A 17,551-nucleotide genomic window follows, 5' to 3' on the forward strand; every position below is an offset into this window, starting at 1 on the left:
AACCAGTTATAAACCAAAAAGTGAAATGATAAACTAAGCTGGCAGTGAAATAAATTGAAGTAAATACTCGTGTGTTGACATCCGTTTCATTTGGTCCTGCCTTTGGCAATTTGTCAACGATGTGTTAAGCATTTTATGGACTCAATTTTGAAATTAAAATATGCCGTAACTTGTGCCACATATTTGTGTTTAAATAAAGTAAATTTGTTTATGCCCTACTGCTCTTGTAGTCAATAGAAAATAGTTCTTGTGTGTGAGGTTTCTATTGGAAAAGTGTTTCTTCTTATTTTTCAACGTATGATCTAATGTAATTTTTAATTAAAATTTAATGCAAAAAATTTTGTATTTTGCATTTCTATACAATATCTTAAATCACATATTTAATGCCAGCAACTTATTATGCATTTTGACATATTTTAGAAACTGATACTCTTAGCTTAAAATATACAAATTTTTTCTGGTAAATTCTTTAACAATATTGTGTGTTTTATTGCTTCGTTGCGCCCCCTGCCGCTAAAAGAGATTGTAGTAAAGTTATGGCCGACACATACTGGGACTCATATAATTTTCATATTTTCATACATTGCTTAACCTGAGCTCCGTTCCGTTCCGTTCGTTCCCATCGTCCGAACTAAACAATGTGTGTGCAAAACGTAAGTTGGCGTGCTTGGTGCATATAAATTAGTCGCTTATAATATTCTTTTGGCATTTTTCAAATTTCCAGTCAGGCATTTGTTGCCTTTACCTTTGGTTTTGGTCCTGCCTTTCGCCTGGTGAAAGAGTTCGTACGCCGTAAAGTATGCAGCTTACGTGCTCAAGGCCCGCACCGGCTCCCACTCCATCTCACGTTAGACGGACAGCACGAACGAAACAACAAAAAACAATTATTAACATATTAATAAATTTTAGCATATTTGAAAGGCCATAATTTTGTGTAATTCTAGATGCTTGCAGCTGGGCAACACCTGAACGAAATTGGATAATCCAGCCCCCGGGAAAGTAATTTGAATTTTTTATGGCTCTTCACCGTCTTTAAATAACTTCGAGTGGTTGATAGCTTTAAGTATTTGCTATGATTAGCGAGATTAGCGCCGTGTACGGCATAAACAGTCTTATCGGTGCCCTCAAGTTGTGCCAATATTTTTGTCCGCTACTTTTACTTTATCAATAGGTTCTGCCTTTTGTTCGTTGTGCCATTTGTGAGTCCTAGAGACGTACACGCCCACCGCTACCATGGTGAGTCCTATGAGGAGCAAAGCTATTCCCGTGTATTGTCCAATTTGTGGAACATTCAAAGCAAGCTGAAAATAATTCAGTTAATATCAACAGATTAAGTTTCTATGTAGATACTTCAAGGTATATTCTTACCTTAACTAAACTTCTTAGATTATCATCCAGATGTCCATGTAATACCAGGGTAAAAAGGGGCGCATAATGATCATAGGCCACATCTTTAAAGAAACTATGGGACACAGCCACCATTTACAATTAGCTTGAATTTGGACAATTAGCACCGTTTTTCACTCACTCTATAGCCTCATCGCGCACCACTCGCACACTAATCATCAGCTGTCCCTTTAGCTTTACGGGTACTCCCAATGTGGGCTCCATTATCACATACATGGAATGTTCCGTGGCATTTGGCTGCAGACCAGTGGTGTTCTCCCTGTACATGCCATCCGTCATGTGGAAATGGGGATGTGACATATAGAATGGACCGTGATAGGTGGATGGTGAAAAATCCAGCACTCCGTTGAGCGGGCACTCCCGCTTGCCCACACAAAAGCATTTTGTGTCCGGCGACAACTGTCCGTTGTCGAGGGTTAGTTCAGTGGAGACATAGCTCCAGGCATCAATGCCATCAATGGTGACGTTCTCCGTGGGATACAGATTTAGAAAGCGTCCTACATCGGGCATAAATATAGAAGTTGGTCTATCCCACTGTCGGTCCGGTGACCACAGTTCACCGGTGCTGCCATTTACCTTTCCGCACTCGCCCGAATAGTAGCCGGTGTGGTTTTGGCCCTTTCAAAGCAGTAGATCTCCCATCCGGCTACGATCTGCATGACCCGTGTGTATGGTAAAATTTCCTTCGGCTGTCTTGGATTGGTTCCGCTCGTAGAACCAGCCGAAAGTACCGCTGGGAACGGGCAGCAGCGGGGAATGCAGCTGCTCCACAAAGTCCAGCAGCTCGTTGTAGTATCCATCGAAGAGAGATTCTCCGGCTGTTTGTTTTATGAAGGTGGAACCACCCTCACGATTGAGGGCAAAGTTCATTACCTTCCGAAGTACGCGTCGATATTTGCGCGAAATAAAAGAAGCTGTCTAAAGCGTTAAACAGTATTAGTGCCTTGACAGATAGTGGCATTGAGCCATTACTTTTCCTCTCAACGTTAATCGCACTCCACTCACCACAGCGGGAAAATCTGGGGTGACAACCACATCCTCTAGGGACCCATTCGATTTATCGGGCACAAAATGCCAAGTGCGTCGACCGTAGAAGGTCACCTTGGGTTGATCCCATTCCAAGTCCTCCTTCACCTTGTAGTCACTGAACGTATACGGTCCCAGCTCCTCGAAATTCGGCTTAACTCCCGCCTTGTTCAGGTCCTCCGGATTGGTCCAGTTAAACAGATAGATCGAACTGTACAACGGCATGGGTGTTGCTACCCAGCGCTTGTATATGAAGGAGTCTGGAGCCAGCGGCAGCATTTCGAGTATCCACCGACGGGATAAACTCGGCCAGGCGGCGACTAAGAATACTCCTAGGACAAACGCCAGGCCTCCCAGGGTAAAAACCCAGATCTTCTGCATGCGGACACTACAACAGCTACAGCACATCGCGACGGATCGAATGAAACTAAGCAAACACCCACCGTTTTTGGCAATATATATATTTCGGCTAGAAATTATATGTGATTAAGATGCAGATTGAGAATGTTAACAGTGAGATTAGATTCCGAAACGACCCCCAAGGGGCTGGGCTCTTTTTAGTTCAAATTTAAATTTAATTGGTGTTTATTTGGAGAAATTTTTTTGGAATTTTTAAGATTGTATTCATCAAGTTTAATTTTATTTAAATTAATTTTTTAATTTTTCCAAAAACATTTAAATTGCGATTCGGAGTTAATTGGTGGTAATATGAAGACCTACTTAATATACGACAAAAAATGCATAAAAATTGGTCCAGCCGTTTGGGAGGAGTTCAGTCACAAACACAGTGGAAAGAGATTTGAATATATATAGAAGATATCAGCGATTTAAGTGTTTTTGTATGGAGTTGGCCTTTCCAGGGCTGTCAAATGTATGTTAACTTAGCAAATAATATATAAGTATAATAGTGAATATCAGCTATGTTATCAACCAGACGTGTATATTCAGCTTATCGTCCTCGAGTGCAAGGTTTTTTCATCAAAAAAAAAAAAATACACTGCACATTATTACAAACGTCTAATCTTTTCCAGCAGAGCAATAAAGCGACTCAATTTACTGATGATGAACGACAAACTGCACGAGAAGAGCTTCGCGTTGGTGTACGACGAAATTTTACGAGCATTGTGGGGCATTGAAGTTTGCTGGAGAAACGCCTGGACTGCACAAGAAGATGGTTTTCGAATATGAATGAGAAAGAACGGAAGTCTGTACGAGAGCGAAAATCACGAAGCATCCGCGGGCGTAGCGGAAGACGGAACGGGAGACGATCAACTGAAGAAACGGGAACGGAATGCTCAATGTTTTGTAGCGTTTTATGTCATTTTATTAAACAAAATATAGCAATGATCTGACGAATGTTTGTCTACTAGTATTTAATGTAAATTTTAAATTTAGAAACATTTAACCAACACAATTGCGAAATCTCAAAGAATATCATCAATATATGCTCCACATTATGTGTCTGCTTAATTGAACAGTTTCTGTAGCAATGTAAGAGCCGCCGGAGTCATGCACGAGCCGATCAGATTGTTGATATGGTCGGGAAAGTCGTGCTTGATTTCCTTCAGGAAAGTAATGGCTCTGGCGGTGGCTTTGTCATCATCAAATTGCTCATGGAGCAGCACATGAAAGATGATGGAAACCATTTCGCCAACGAATACGACAACACTGGGTCGCGCATTCATGTAGAGCACACGGAAGGCGTCGAGCACCATGCCATTTTCGTCGGTGTCATTGCGAATGGGCAGAAGGGACATGAAAACGGGCAGCACATCATCCAGAGGCACCAAATTGCAATTGGTTATAATCAGGCGTGCCAAAACACCGCAAATATCGTCCAGTACTGTGGCATCCGTCGAGTTCTTGGCGATCTCATTGGAGAGGGCTTGCAGAATCACAGTATACGAGCCAAAGGACTTTTCCTTAGCAGTATAGACCAGTTCGCCCAGTCCGCAGAAGCAAGCCATTCGCGGATCTGATTCGCAGTCGTTGGTGCCATCCAGGAGCACGGGACAGAGGGCATCGAAATGGGTGGCGACACGCATGCCCAACGTATTAATGCATTCGGATAGGACGCCATAGACTGCGGAACGCTTACGTGGCTCATCGTTACGCTTGGCCTTATCCTACAAAAACGAAGGAAGGTTATTTAGAACTGCCAAGTCTCATAAAATTGATATGCATACCAATTGGGCCATTAATAAAGGATATAATCGCCCAAAGTACATTGAGTATGAGTCCGGATCGAGAGCCATTCCCATTGTGGCAACCAAATTGCAAGCACTCTCTGCGATCATCTCATCCAACTCGCTTTCCACGGTGTCCAGGCTTACGATCTCCCCGTCACCACCGCCACCGCCACTGGGCTCAGGCAGTTGACAGGCAATTTTGTTGAGTAGCACGTTTTCAATGGCATCCACAACAGCCTCTGCGGGTTCTGGCGCATGCAAAGCGCCTTTCCGGATGGCCCGGAACAGATCCCTAAGCTCATCCAATATTACCCAAACTACGTCATGTTCCTGATCGTTCTTGATGAGGTCGGAAAACTTTGGCATAAGAATGTCGCAGGCACCCCTCACGCCGCGTTTGTCCCGCACAGTGTCGAGGGCATTCACAAAGGCGCAGAGCGCCTTGACGGATGCTTCGCGAACGCATTTCTGGCCATGATCAATGTTTTTGTATACCGCAAAGAGTGAATTTGTGAGGTGGGGCGAGAAGGATATGATCGAATTCACAGCGAATTCCTTCAGGGCTAATATGGCCTCCACCTTCTCATAGACATAATCGTTCTCCACATCCAAATCATCCCAAGAATCCTCGTCATCGCTATCATCCTCCTGCTCGTTGTCAGTGTCATGCTCTGTAGAGACCACCGTCTCCATAATCCGTTCCAGGACCCTGGTAAACACTGTGTCCATATCCTCAGTCATCACATTCGACATTGCGGCAAGCAGACTATAGACGGCACGCCTCAAATCCGGATCATCGGGACCCTGCTCCAGCATATTCACCGAAAACTGCACCGTATCTTGGGCGCAAGGCATGAAATTATCACTGCCCACCTTGCAGCAGATCGCTGACAGTGTATCGATGGCCTGAATGCGCAACTCATTCATCGACACGGTGCACTCGTACACCAGATATTGCTGTAGTATGTCCATAGCCGTGTCAAAGTATGGCATAAAACTCGTTTCGGATGCATTGGCCACCGCTGAGATGCTGGCCAGGGCCAGCTGTCGCATTCGGACGGTGTGCCGTTCATCCATGCACTCGAACAGACTGAGAACATAAAGGGGGATTACTCTGGGAAACGAAGTTGGCAAAGAAAATAATAGCTTACCGCTCCATCAGTTTTGGCAAATATGGAACAATCTTATCTGCAAGGTTCTCGCAGAACACCTCCAGCGCATAGAAGATGCGCCTCATGTAGCTGTGGTCCACCGATTTGCCCAGATATATATCCACCATCAGTTGGTGCAGCAAATCGAAGAGCACGGGCAGAATTTGCATTGCATATTCAGATACCTCTGGCTGCATATTTTCCGAGAACTGTCCAATGGCAAAGAAGGCCGCGTTTCGTACTCTGAAATCGTGATCAACAACGCCCCGCTGGATGATAATATTCACCATTATTTCCAGATATTTGCGCTTGATGGCCTCCGAGCAACCTTCGGAGATGACGCCCATGCACATGAAGCCGCCGCGTCGCCGCACTGCATCCACATGATGCAAAGCCGTCTCGATAAGGGGCAAAACGAGGCCAAGCATCTTCTCTGACGGTATGTGACAAGCCATGATATCGAGGATGTTGGTGGCCGAGGCGCCAGGAGTATTGCCTGTGCCCGAGAAGTATTCATTCTCTGTATCATTGAAGTCAGAATCACTGCAGATCATCTCAACGATAACGCTCACTATGGGCTCCAGCAGGTTCTGTTTGATAATCATCCGCTTCTTGATTCGGACAAAGTATTGCACAAAGTTCAATACACTCATTCGAATGCACGTATCTATCTGATAGCCGGCCATCATCTGCAGACAGAAATGCACGACGTACTTCAAATTCTGATTCAACAATTTCGGCACATACTCGACTATGGAATCGAGGGTGTCAAAACAGTTGGTGAATTCGGCATTGAGATACTTTTGGGCAAATGACTGCAGGGCCGAGAGTGTCAGGGGCACGGCGTTGGCCAGCATCTGCTCCGCTGCTGTGAGGCCTTCAACTGCTGGAATGAGATAGCACATACCCTTTATCATATTGGCGACAGTGGGTGTGGCCATATCGCCATAGGCCTGGGCTGCCATCAGTATACACGTGAAGAGGTGTAAGGTCTCAGTCATTCGACTAGTGAATAGATCGGGTGTGGCTTCGGCCAGTTTGGAAAATAAGAATGCTCCGAGCTCACTCTTCTTGGGATCGGCCATGCTGCAGTGTTGGTAAGTGAACGCCAGCAATTCGTTCAACCACGAGTTCTTCTCGGCCGCCTCATGTTGCGCCAAAGTCCCAATGAGTTGACCAACCACGTTCCTCACAATCTTTTCCTGCTCCCCAATTAATGCTTGCAGGATGCCGATCTTGATGACTGCCTGGTCTTCGGGCGGCACCAACAGCCAGGAGCGCTGCTTCCTGAGTCGACGATTTAGCAGTACAGCCACCAACTGGCGAACTTCGGTCTCGCGAGGCGACACCATTATCCGGCAGAGCACTAGCAGTGTCTGCGGATTCTTAAACGCCTGCCGCAAAGCTTCGGTGGACTCGCGAATGCGCTCGGTATTTGTGGACAGAATACCGCCTATTATTCCGTCCAGTACAGTTTCCATGCTTGAGATTTGAAATTTTTATGTTTTTATGTTTTATTACTTTTACTTGTAAAATTACTTGATAGTGTTACTTGTTTTAGTAAAGAATAATAATGTTACAAAATCTATAGTCTTTTGATGTTTAATCCACTCGCCAACTTGTTTTACTTTGGATCCCTTTCCGTGGCATGTTCCCGTTATGTTGTGTGCGTGTGTAATTCTTGGATTTAATTTTTTGCAAATGCCTCTCTAAGGTATAGCCTAGAGAGCCTCAGTACCATTCACCCGAAGTAAAAAAAAAACGAGAAGGAACGTGTGAGTCGCTTCTGGGGACGCGACTCTACTTATATCCGTACTCAGTCAGTATTTACATTTTTGAGCATATGATTTTTTAGAATTTTAGAATTAAAAAAAAAAAAATTTTACATATTACATGTTTTTGCTACATCTGTTATCTACATATACATATACAATGTAAATTCTACATCTAACATGTAGATTGTACATGTACCATTTATATTCTACATCTCCTTCGCTTGGGGTTGCTCGCGCACTGAACGCGGCAGAGTGTGCGAGCGAGAAAGAGAATGAGTAGCATGTTTCCTGCAAGGGGAGACGGGGGATACTCTACGGAGGCGGAAGGGGGCGGGGCGAAATTTTGAAATACACTTGTAGCAGTGTGATACCACATGAATCTGGAAACCAGATTTGGTTAGTCTAGCTCTTATAGTCTCTGAGATCTAGGCGCTCAACAAGACGGACAGACAGACAGACATGGCTATATCGACTCGGCTATTGATGCTGACCAAGAATATATATATACCTTATGGGGTCGGAAACGTTTCCTTCTCTGCGTTACACACATCCACTTTTGCCACAAATCTAATATACCCCTTAACTCTTTTTTGAGACGGGTTTAATAAAATATGAAATATTTATTTATTTACAATTTGGGGAATAGCCAGAGCGCTATTTGTAGAGTTTGTAGAAAAAAATCTATGTGTAAGCGGCTATCTTCGCAACGTGTGCACCAAATTGCATGCTGTTGTACTTTGCTATAAATATGTTCCTCAAGAATAAAAAAAAATCTTAAATTTGGTCCAAAAGTGTGCGTTTGAACGCCTATTTCATATAATTTCTCCGCAACGCGTGTACCAAATTGTATGCGGTTTTTTTTAAATGATAGCCAGAGTACGTGGCATGGTTTTTATAAAAAAATTTTTAAATGCATTTAGTAAGCAGCGTAACGCGCGGGTCCTCTAGTTGTACATAAAATTGTACGAGTATAATATTATTCAACTAGGCTACGGAACGATGTGACTCATTTTACTGATGAAGAACGAAAAACTGCACGAGAAGAGCGTCGCGTTGGTGTACGACGAAGTTTGAAGTTTGCTGGGGAAAGGCTTGGATTGTTCTGCCTCAATGGCAAAATTGTAAATCAGTTGTAATCCTTAGTCTGAATAGTGAAAGAAGATGGTTGAATATAATAAAAGACGAATAAAAGACGATCAACTGAAGGTGACGGAAATGGGAACGGAATATTGAGTATTGCTAAAATAAATTTTTATTGAACGTATTATTTGACCCACTTCTCATCTAGGCAACCAAAATGAGCCACAGTGCGTCGTGGCCGCTATTCAGTTAGTACTTTATTTTAAAAAGTTAATAAAAAAAAACCATCAGCTTTAAATCAATTAAATTGCTTACATTTTAAAAACTATTTATCACACTTAGTTTTCTAAGGATCACAAAGTTGTGTTTGCTGGATAGCGGTTATAACTGATTATCCGATACCACTGCTGATTCGTTTTCAATAGCCTCATTATCCCTAAGAGCAAGTCTATCAGCCTCGGCTTGGCCACGCCACTTCCGTTTGAAAGTCAACACAGCTCCAATGATTATTAGGATGCAGCCCACACAGAGCAATCCCACTCCTGTATAGCGAGCAATAGAGGGCAGACTCAGAACCAGCTGGAAGGATATACAAATGTGAGAAGTGCTTTCCAGTAGGAGAATTGTCACCTACCCTCAGTTCGGAGGCAAGTGCCTCGTCGATTTGCGCTTGACTGGATGTGGTGAAGAGTGGGGCATAGAAGCTGGGTACGCCCTTTAGTATGCTGTTGGAAAGTTGGCATTAACTAACCAAAAGATCCCCAACAAAATCGATTTTAGTACTCACTCAATAGTGGTATCTTCCTCAATGTACAAAGTGATCATCACATTGGCAACCACCTTCAGGGGAACGCCCATTTTACGCTCCATTATGATGTAGAAGTTGTTCTTCTCGTACTCGGGATCGAAGCCGGTGATCGTGTTTGCATAGCTCTCATCGGCATACATAAAGTGATCCGCAGAGAGGTACATGGGAGCACCATCGCCGCAGGGTGCCAGAGACGTGGCTCCGCTGGCGGGACAATCGTCTGGGTACCTGTCCACCGGACAGTAGCACTTCATGTTTCCATTCACCTGACCATTATCGAAGGTGTTCGGGGTTATTTCATATTTCCAGCCCTGGATGCCTTCAATATCGTAGCTCACTCCCGAATACTCCAGATTGATGATTCTACAGGTGTCCGGTATGAATATGGTGAGAGCCTTCTCCTTCGGCTCATTGGGCACGAAGAGATCAGTAGTGCTGCCATTGAGTCGCCCACATTCACCCTCATACCAGCCCGTGTGGTTCAGGCCCTTCCAGTACTTGATTTCACCCATCTCCTTGATGTCACCGACACCGGTGTGCACTGTGAAGGGTCCTTCGAAGTCCTTCGATCCGTTGCGATTCAGGAACCAAGCAAAATGATCATCCAAAATTTCAGGTGCCAGTGGATTGTTCAGATTCATTGCATAGTGCAGGAACTCATCATAGAAGCCCTCAAACAGCCACTCCGCGGCGGTATGGGTGGTGAACAGAGCTCCTCCATTCGCGTTGAGTGCTTGGTTGAACATCAATTTGATCAATATATTACTGTCTTTCATGGAATTGGCAGCAGCCTGGAAAATATTTGAATTTAAGGAACCCTTTGGCACGGATATCAAGCTACTCACGATAGATGGCAGGTGTGGCCCGGTGATAATATCTGTTTGCTTTCCTCCCGACATCTCTTCCTCCCAATACCAAATACGTCTGGGATTAAAGGTGACCGTGCCATTAGTGTGCCACTCCAAGTCCATTTTTTTGCGCTCCTCCCGATAGACATACGGACCCAACTGCTCGAATATTGGCTTCACACCATTGGCCTGGACATCTTCCGCGTTCGTCCAGTTCCAAAGGTACATATGCAAGTATACGGGAATGGGCAGCTCCTCCCATTTCTCGAAGGTCTTTGAGGTGGGCGTTAGCGGCAATTCCTGAACGATTTTTCAAGTAAATACTTTCCAAACTTTTCTTTGAGTTTACTGGGTCACCTTCATTATCAGCGAGTCCATAAAACTAGGCCCCCATATTACGGACAAGAGTCCTGATACGGCCAACAGTGTACCGGTGCCGAACACCCATACCTTCTGTTGGGTCACACCACAGCAACGACAGCAGCACATATCGATCGAACAGAAACAAAGACTGCAACCTGAATGCCAAACGATCCGAACGAGCCACCGTCTTTATTCATCGTTCGCCAGCTAGATTATCCCCTGCCTAATCAACCTGTCTGCCATATGGATTCGTTTTGTTTGGTTTGCTCAACCCAAATCGGCAGGCTGATTGTGAAGTAATTTAAGTGGGTTTTAACCGCACTGAAAGACCTTCACAGGTGCAGACTGTTGCGTTATCAAAGGCTAACTACTTGATGATTGCAAGTAGCAACAGCTGGTAACTGGAAACTCATGGTGAATAAAGTATGGAAATATTCAATCTGCAGTCTATAAATCTGAATAAAATTCGGGCCTTTCGTTATCTGACCATTTTTATAAGGGTTCTTCAGCACCCAGAGATTTCGTTTCGGTGTTCCTTATTTTTATTAGGGAACTAAAAACCTATTTTTAGGCCAATCAAAACAATAGTTGGGGTCAACTATTTCCCAATTGAGTGCCCGCCATCTTATCGTTTATGGAATTTAAAGTTTTAATGCAGTTTTCCTATCAAACTAATTAGGGTGCCATAAAGTTCAACAAGATTAAAGAGAGAATAATCTAATCTAGCTATCAAAGCACTGGCCGATTAAGCCAGTGCAAAATCATTTTGCAAATTGGTTTGTCAATCCAGTGTGAGTTGTACCAACGCATCCACTCATCAAAGTGTACGTACACACACAAACACATATAGATATTGTGCCAAAAATTTGCACACGGCGTGCGAGCCAAATTACTCGTGATACTCGTAACGGCCGTAAATCGCTGCAGCTAATTAAAAGCGCCAAAAGCCATGTGGCTCCAAAGCATTTGCAACAGAAAATGGTTGATGCGCAGGAAATGAGAGACGTCTCCCATGATGTGAGCTGCAAAAAGGCTCAAAGGACGCAATCAGCTTTGGAAAATACGGAATTATGTTGATACAAGAAACGCTGGCGTCTGTTATTGTAACATTAACCAAAATGAAGAGGTTTGTCAGCCCATTGTCTGGTAGAATATAAGCTAAAATCTGCACAAATGATTCAGTAGGGAAGTTGAGTTCTGCATTCTGTATGTTACAAATAACGCAGAGATTGCGATTCCATTTAATTTGCTATTTTCTAGACTGATAAATCTTCTTGTCTTCTTCAGTATTAATTTTGTCTGGTTTTGGCAGTAATTGAAATCAGTTAGCCACAAAACTAAGTCCTACTATAAGCTTTTGTATGGAGTTAAATATGTAGTTGATTTCCCCATTGCACTTCAATAAATACATAATCTGTGAAACATTGCCTTGGGGACTCCGCATTGGAAACACTGCATTAATGAATGCATTTGCTGTCTGTGAGTGTGTGGGATTTGAGTTTGAGGTAAATTTAATAAGCTAATAAGCCCAATAATCTGCTCTGTGCATCTTTGTGTGGCAAGCTCACCGCAAAGATACAATACATGTATATTTTGGCCATATTTAATGGTTTGTTGAGTTATATTTATAGTACACATACACACATATATGAATATTGATTTTGCTATATAGGAAGAGTACGACGACTGCAGTTCAGAACATTTTCAGCAACATCAGCTTTTACAAAGGCCTACAAACATCGGTTAAACATATAGAAATACGCAATTGAGGTAATCGTTTCCGTTTAGGCATCCACCGAGCCCTCAGCTTCCAGGGCCTTTCGGTTTGGCTGTACAGAACACACACACACACAGGTTAATATATTTGAAATGTTTTTGTGCAAATATCACCCACCTTTGGGTGCATCAGAATGAAGGGTAGCTCAGCGCACAGTTCGCCGCCCAGGGCTCCCAAGAAGAGCTTAACCTTCACAGCATACGAGACGATTATGCCAAAGGCATCCCTGGCATCCTGACTGGCAATCCTGCAGAGAGAAATGTAATCCTTTAATATATTTACATTCAGGATATGCGATCGCATTACTCACAGTGTGGTCGATGCCAGGGCTGTGTCCTTGCGCTTGACATCACCCTCCACGGCAATGCCTGCCCGATCACAGTTTGCCACCAGAGTGGGCACCAGGTACATGACCTTCTGCAGACTGGAGCCCGGATTCAGGGGGCAGCCCTCGCTCGTCTCCATGAAGGCGATCGTGTTGCGGAACTGCCCATTCTGGAAGAGCACCACATCCACGCCCTGCTGCACCATGGCCTTGACCTTCTTCACCACCTTGTTTGAGTTGTTGCGCACACAGATGTTCACCGAAATCTTCTCCCCGTGATGGTACAACTGCTTGTCCAGGGTCACCTCCAGTTCCAGTTCTCCAGGGGACAGGAGGAAGTCCTTGCGGACGACAGTGCAGGGCTGGATGCCCTGCTTGGTGGGGGCATACTGCACCTTGCGGATGCCCAGGTTGATGGTGCTGCGGCGATGTGACCTATCGCAGTCGCTGTCACCTGTGAAGATCTTCACAAAGTACTGGACGCCACAGGGCTGACTCTCGTCACTGGCCTTCTGCTGCAGAACCACCGAGGCCGGGGAGCTGGGCGGCATCGCCATCACAAACGGATAGGCATTAGAGCCGAGCTTCTTCAGCAGACGCTCCTGCATCTTGGTCAGCTGAATGTCCTGCTTCTGCGGCGGGCACACCTGCTGCGAGACCAGAGTCAGCTCCTTCTGGAAGCGCAGTCCAATCATCTCATCATCCTCGCGTCCATACCGGAAATTGCAAACTAACTGCACAAAGATCTTGCGGTTTTGGCGCACGTATTCATCGTCCAGGACCACGATGCCATCTGCAAATGAGAGCCTAATTAATTGGGCATTACAACCGCCACAGAAGCAGCAGCAGGGAGCAGGCAGCAGGTCTATACCCAGTCACGTATCCATGCTGGATTCTGTATGGATTCTATGGTCACGTAACTAATAAGCTGCTTTTGTTGGTAATGCAACTATCAGGGGTTGCATAAATGAGGGCTTAATTTAATTAGGTCTTAGTCAGAGTAAGAATTTTGCATGAAGTTGGGGCAGGACGGGCATAGACATAGCCATTGGATAGCAAAAAGAAATGCTTGCTTTCCGTAACTCAAGCCGACCGATCGTTATAATTTCTATTATAAAGATGCATAAAAAACTACAACCAAAAAAAAGGACTTGGAAGCACCTCGGTTCCTCGGTTCTAAAGGCAACATTAATTAATAATCCGATTCAGGCGGTAATGACACTCTGCAAAAACGTTGCCAAGAAAGCTAAGACCAAGATTGGACCACACACGACGTGGTTGATGGTGGTATTCCGAAAATGTGTTCAGATTTCAAACATAATATATTCCGCACGTGACTAGCTCCACCTTGGCTTTCCCGTTCGTGTATTTCCTTTTAGAGTGTATGCTCTCAGGGACTGATAGTCTTTCGTTGTTTTCTACCTACCGATTGGCTCCACTTGCGTCACAGAATCCACAAACTCACGCCTATTCATATAGAGCGTGATCATGTTGTTCGGGGAACATTTCTTAAACACCTTGAAGTTGACCACCATTTTGAAGCAGTTAATCCGGAAACTATATGGAAAATATTTATTTTCCTAAATTTTTCGCGCTCGTCGATTGTGATACGCCGCGTTGCGTCGTTCGCGTCGTTATTAATTAGCGCCCGTTGGCAATCCGCCATTTATACCACGGGGCCTTGCCAATGCACCTGTAAATTCAATTAGCCGTCGCTTGTTTCGTTCACTGGAACACACAAGAAAACCAACCAAACTGCTGACACCTTGCTCTGCTAGGGCTTCCATTGCCTCGCCTTTGATATTGACATTGCAACTTGTACGGAAAATCGATAGAGGGGGGGGCCGCCAATAAATAATAAACGTACTACATGGCGTATTAGCAATGCTAGAAATACTCCCAACATCCATACGAATCGATAGTTCATGCGTATTTTGGTTTGTTGTTTTCCCCATTTGTTTTTCCGAGTCCAGCGAATGACGCATTTGCACAGAAATATTACATGACATTTCCCTTTTTCTCTTTTGCGTAATTTCCCTTAATTTAATTGACGCTTTTAGGGCTGTGTGCTAAGCACTGATAGGCGAGGCGAGCCGTTTTAATGACAGCAGTTAAGGCTGTAAGTGCGTCCGATTTGTGGTCCCTAAATTCAAACTGGGAACAAATATTCAGTATTCTGAAATCGTTCTAGAACAGACATCGTTTTGGAAAACGAAGAGTTTTAAAACTTCGTCAAGGAATATTAACAGTCATTACTAACTTTTTCACTCTTAAAGACATGAATTGACACTTGAAAATTCTGTATATTCAATTATGTAAAAATATGCCAGTACAAAGGGGCACTTCTGCCCAGCCCAGCCCTGCCCGCTGATAACTTCCAGTTTTGTGCAACGAAATCACATTAGCATAAAGTAGGCTACTTAGCAAAGTCAATGAACGTAATTATTATACTCCTGACATTAAAAATATGAACAAAGTTGTGTGAAATATATTGTTCTTTATTGTGTGGCTTGGGTCCTGTCCGGACAGGGGGCCCAACGTGTGTATATGGGTCTCTGTGTTTCGCCCCAACTACTGCCACACATGCGAGGGGGGGCCGCTGGCGGCGGACAGTCGCCTTGGGTCCAACAAAACCGACAATGAGGCCCTTAATAATAGCAAAACTTTTGCACTCACGACGTGTGAGTTGGCCAGAGGGGAAATGGCCCTGGTTATGGGCATGTCTCTCATTTAAATACATTAAAAGTGAACTTTCGAGAGGCGTTGATACGAGTATGGGCCCAGGTTCCAGGGGTAATGGCAATATGCTGGAAAATGAGTTATGTTCAAGTTTCATCTAAGAAAGTCTGAGGAGCAATTAAATTCAATCACCTTAAAGGTTTCGTGTGCGATATATTCAGAAGTGCTTGGGTTAAATATATTTATCGCAAAGTGCTGTGTGGTTTGGGGAACACAAAGCTGATTCTGTGGGGTCTCATTCGTAGCGACCACAAAACGCGGCGGTAAGCTCGACTACTTGAGCTCAATTGAGCTACTAAACGTACCAAGCATCTGCATTTTCTCATAATTTCTCAATCGATTCTTAAAGCAGAAACTCCACTTAATCTCTATCAGAGGCGCACTTAACCTATGTTGCTCCTTCAGTACGCCCGAGCTAATTTGGGGAATTCAATTGCCCGACCAAAGCGAGACAATAGCATCGGCCAAATTGCATTGCACAATCAGCGGGATTGCCACGGTCCGGAGTCTGGCCAAGGCCCAGAACCTGGCACAGGCACAGGAGGTATAGAAGCCAGTGCAATTGTCGTTGTACAAATTGACAGCTAACTGGAGCCACAGTCATGGCAGTAGTCCAGGCATTTAAGAACAGCAAAACAGTGCCAGAACTTTCGGAAGGAAAACCTTTGCCAATGCATCACCGATTCGCCTTGAGGCGTGTGCTTTGAAAACGTGTTCCCAGCCCCAGCCCCAGCACCAGCCAGCCGCAAAGATTTGGTGATGGAATCTCTCATCAGCCCGATCACGATCAATAGCACAGAAAATTGAAACAGTGAAACAGAAATTGTTGTCTTATGAAAAGTAAAAGCGAAAGCAAACAAAATTGGCAACATTGCCCCCCAATGACGCTGAACCTTCAACGCAAGCGAATACAGCGCCGCCAATCGACATTGGCGCTCTCAGTGGCTGCCATTTCCAGTTACCATTAGCAGAAGGAAGGATATGTCGCACACTCAAACAAAAAGTATAAAAAAAGCAAACGAAAACGGAATAGTGGAGTGACTCGACAATGTGGATACTCGGTACTGAAGGGAGGCAATTGCTGTATCGTTAAAAATAACAGTTCCTTTAGCTTTTGTTTGAATATAACAAGAAGGATGGTGTGGATGGGAAATTAATATAAAAATCCAAGAAGAAAAAATGTACAGAGCCGCTACGCCTGGCCGCTACGCCTCCCTTAAGAGTAGGAACTAGAAGAGTTTTATAATCGATTATTGTATAAAGACAGAGAGGATTCTAACTTATATGTGACGCTGGATAAGTACAAAATTTTGCAAGACTTCAACATACCCTTTTTCATGACAAATACCCGGTGTAAAAACAAGGAAAAACTGCTCCTGTGCTGCATGAGCGAACTTGGCAGAGATGTCGTCGCCGTCGCCATTGCCATCGTCATCGCCATCGCCATCGCCGTTGCCGTTGCCGTCTGACGATGTGCAAACTGGCGGAGTGACAGCAAATGGCGCGGAAACTGTGTGTACGCCAACGTCAACTAATCGTGGGTGAACAAATCTTTATATATACATCCATCCATATGTATATCTGTGCCACACCTACCAACCGACATTCAATCCTCAGCCATTACGTCCGTGCGTATGCCGAGCTGCACCCAAGAGCCAGCGCCTTCGTTTTTGACGTCACTCAATTGCAGGTGGATATGACTCTGCCTCTGACTGTGGCTCTGACAACTATATGGCTGTGGCTGGGGCTCTGAAAGTCGTATTGGATAGAGGCATAAGGTCAGGCAATGAATGCTTTGACTTCTGAATGAATGGTATTTGCTTGAACAAATCAATTAAATCCATTTAGAAAAGCTAAATTTATAACCCTACATTAATATAACAGAAAATTCTAATAAATCATGCTTAGGATATTATAGAAATGTTTTTCTTGGTAACCAAAACGTGTTTAAAACCAAAGCAAAAACTATACCCCAAATATTGCTACTATCCTATTCTATAAGTGATCAACTAGCCTGGAAGAAAAACCATAATTCGCGAATATCTAACCCACAAAAGCCAGAC

General features: G+C 44.2%; 2 protein-coding genes across 2 annotated transcripts; both read right to left on the bottom strand.

The window, feature by feature from the left end:
- Positions 1–3,791: 3,791 nt before the first annotated feature.
- Positions 3,792–7,352, bottom strand: LOC111077841 (importin-4-like). Its single transcript, XM_022372275.2, has 3 exons — positions 5,774–7,352; positions 4,620–5,712; positions 3,792–4,559 (listed from the first exon to the last, which is right to left on the bottom strand). The coding sequence occupies exons 1-3, from the start codon at positions 7,252–7,254 to the stop codon at positions 3,900–3,902; spliced, it is 3,234 nt and encodes a 1,077-aa protein (XP_022227967.2). The 5' UTR covers positions 7,255–7,352; the 3' UTR covers positions 3,792–3,899.
- A 4,832-nt stretch (positions 7,353–12,184) lies between these two features.
- LOC111078128 (phosrestin-2) lies at positions 12,185–14,394 on the bottom strand. The gene is made up of 4 exons (XM_022372671.2): positions 14,176–14,394; positions 12,735–13,542; positions 12,542–12,671; positions 12,185–12,476 (listed from the first exon to the last, which is right to left on the bottom strand). Exons 1-4 carry the CDS (start codon positions 14,282–14,284, stop codon positions 12,432–12,434), a joined length of 1,092 nt encoding a protein of 363 aa, XP_022228363.1. The 5' UTR covers positions 14,285–14,394; the 3' UTR covers positions 12,185–12,431.
- Between the last annotated feature and the right edge of the window lie 3,157 nt (positions 14,395–17,551).

The sequence above is a fragment of the Drosophila obscura genome, unplaced genomic scaffold (assembly GCF_018151105.1).
Source record: "Drosophila obscura isolate BZ-5 IFL unplaced genomic scaffold, ASM1815110v1 contig_200, whole genome shotgun sequence".
Lineage (NCBI taxonomy): Eukaryota > Metazoa > Arthropoda > Insecta > Diptera > Drosophilidae > Drosophila > Drosophila obscura.

What these genes read in the sequence shown, in the direction of transcription:
- LOC111077841 (XM_022372275.2), bottom strand. Translation starts at nt 7,254, where the DNA reads ATGGAAACTGTACTGGACGGAATAATAGGCGGTATTCTGTCCACAAAT. An exon ending in TTGCCAAAACTGATGGAGCG is followed by an intron (nt 5,713 to 5,773) that starts GTAAGCTATTAT and finishes TTATGTTCTCAG; the next exon opens with TCTGTTCGAGTGCATGGATG. An exon ending in CTTTATTAATGGCCCAATTG is followed by an intron (nt 4,560 to 4,619) that starts GTATGCATATCA and finishes TCGTTTTTGTAG; the next exon opens with GATAAGGCCAAGCGTAACGA.
- LOC111078128 (XM_022372671.2), bottom strand. Translation starts at nt 14,284, where the DNA reads ATGGTGGTCAACTTCAAGGTGTTTAAGAAATGTTCCCCGAACAACATG. An exon ending in GACGCAAGTGGAGCCAATCG is followed by an intron (nt 13,543 to 14,175) that starts GTAGGTAGAAAA and finishes TCTCATTTGCAG; the next exon opens with ATGGCATCGTGGTCCTGGAC. An exon ending in GCCCTGGCATCGACCACACT is followed by an intron (nt 12,672 to 12,734) that starts GTGAGTAATGCG and finishes TTCTCTCTGCAG; the next exon opens with GATTGCCAGTCAGGATGCCA.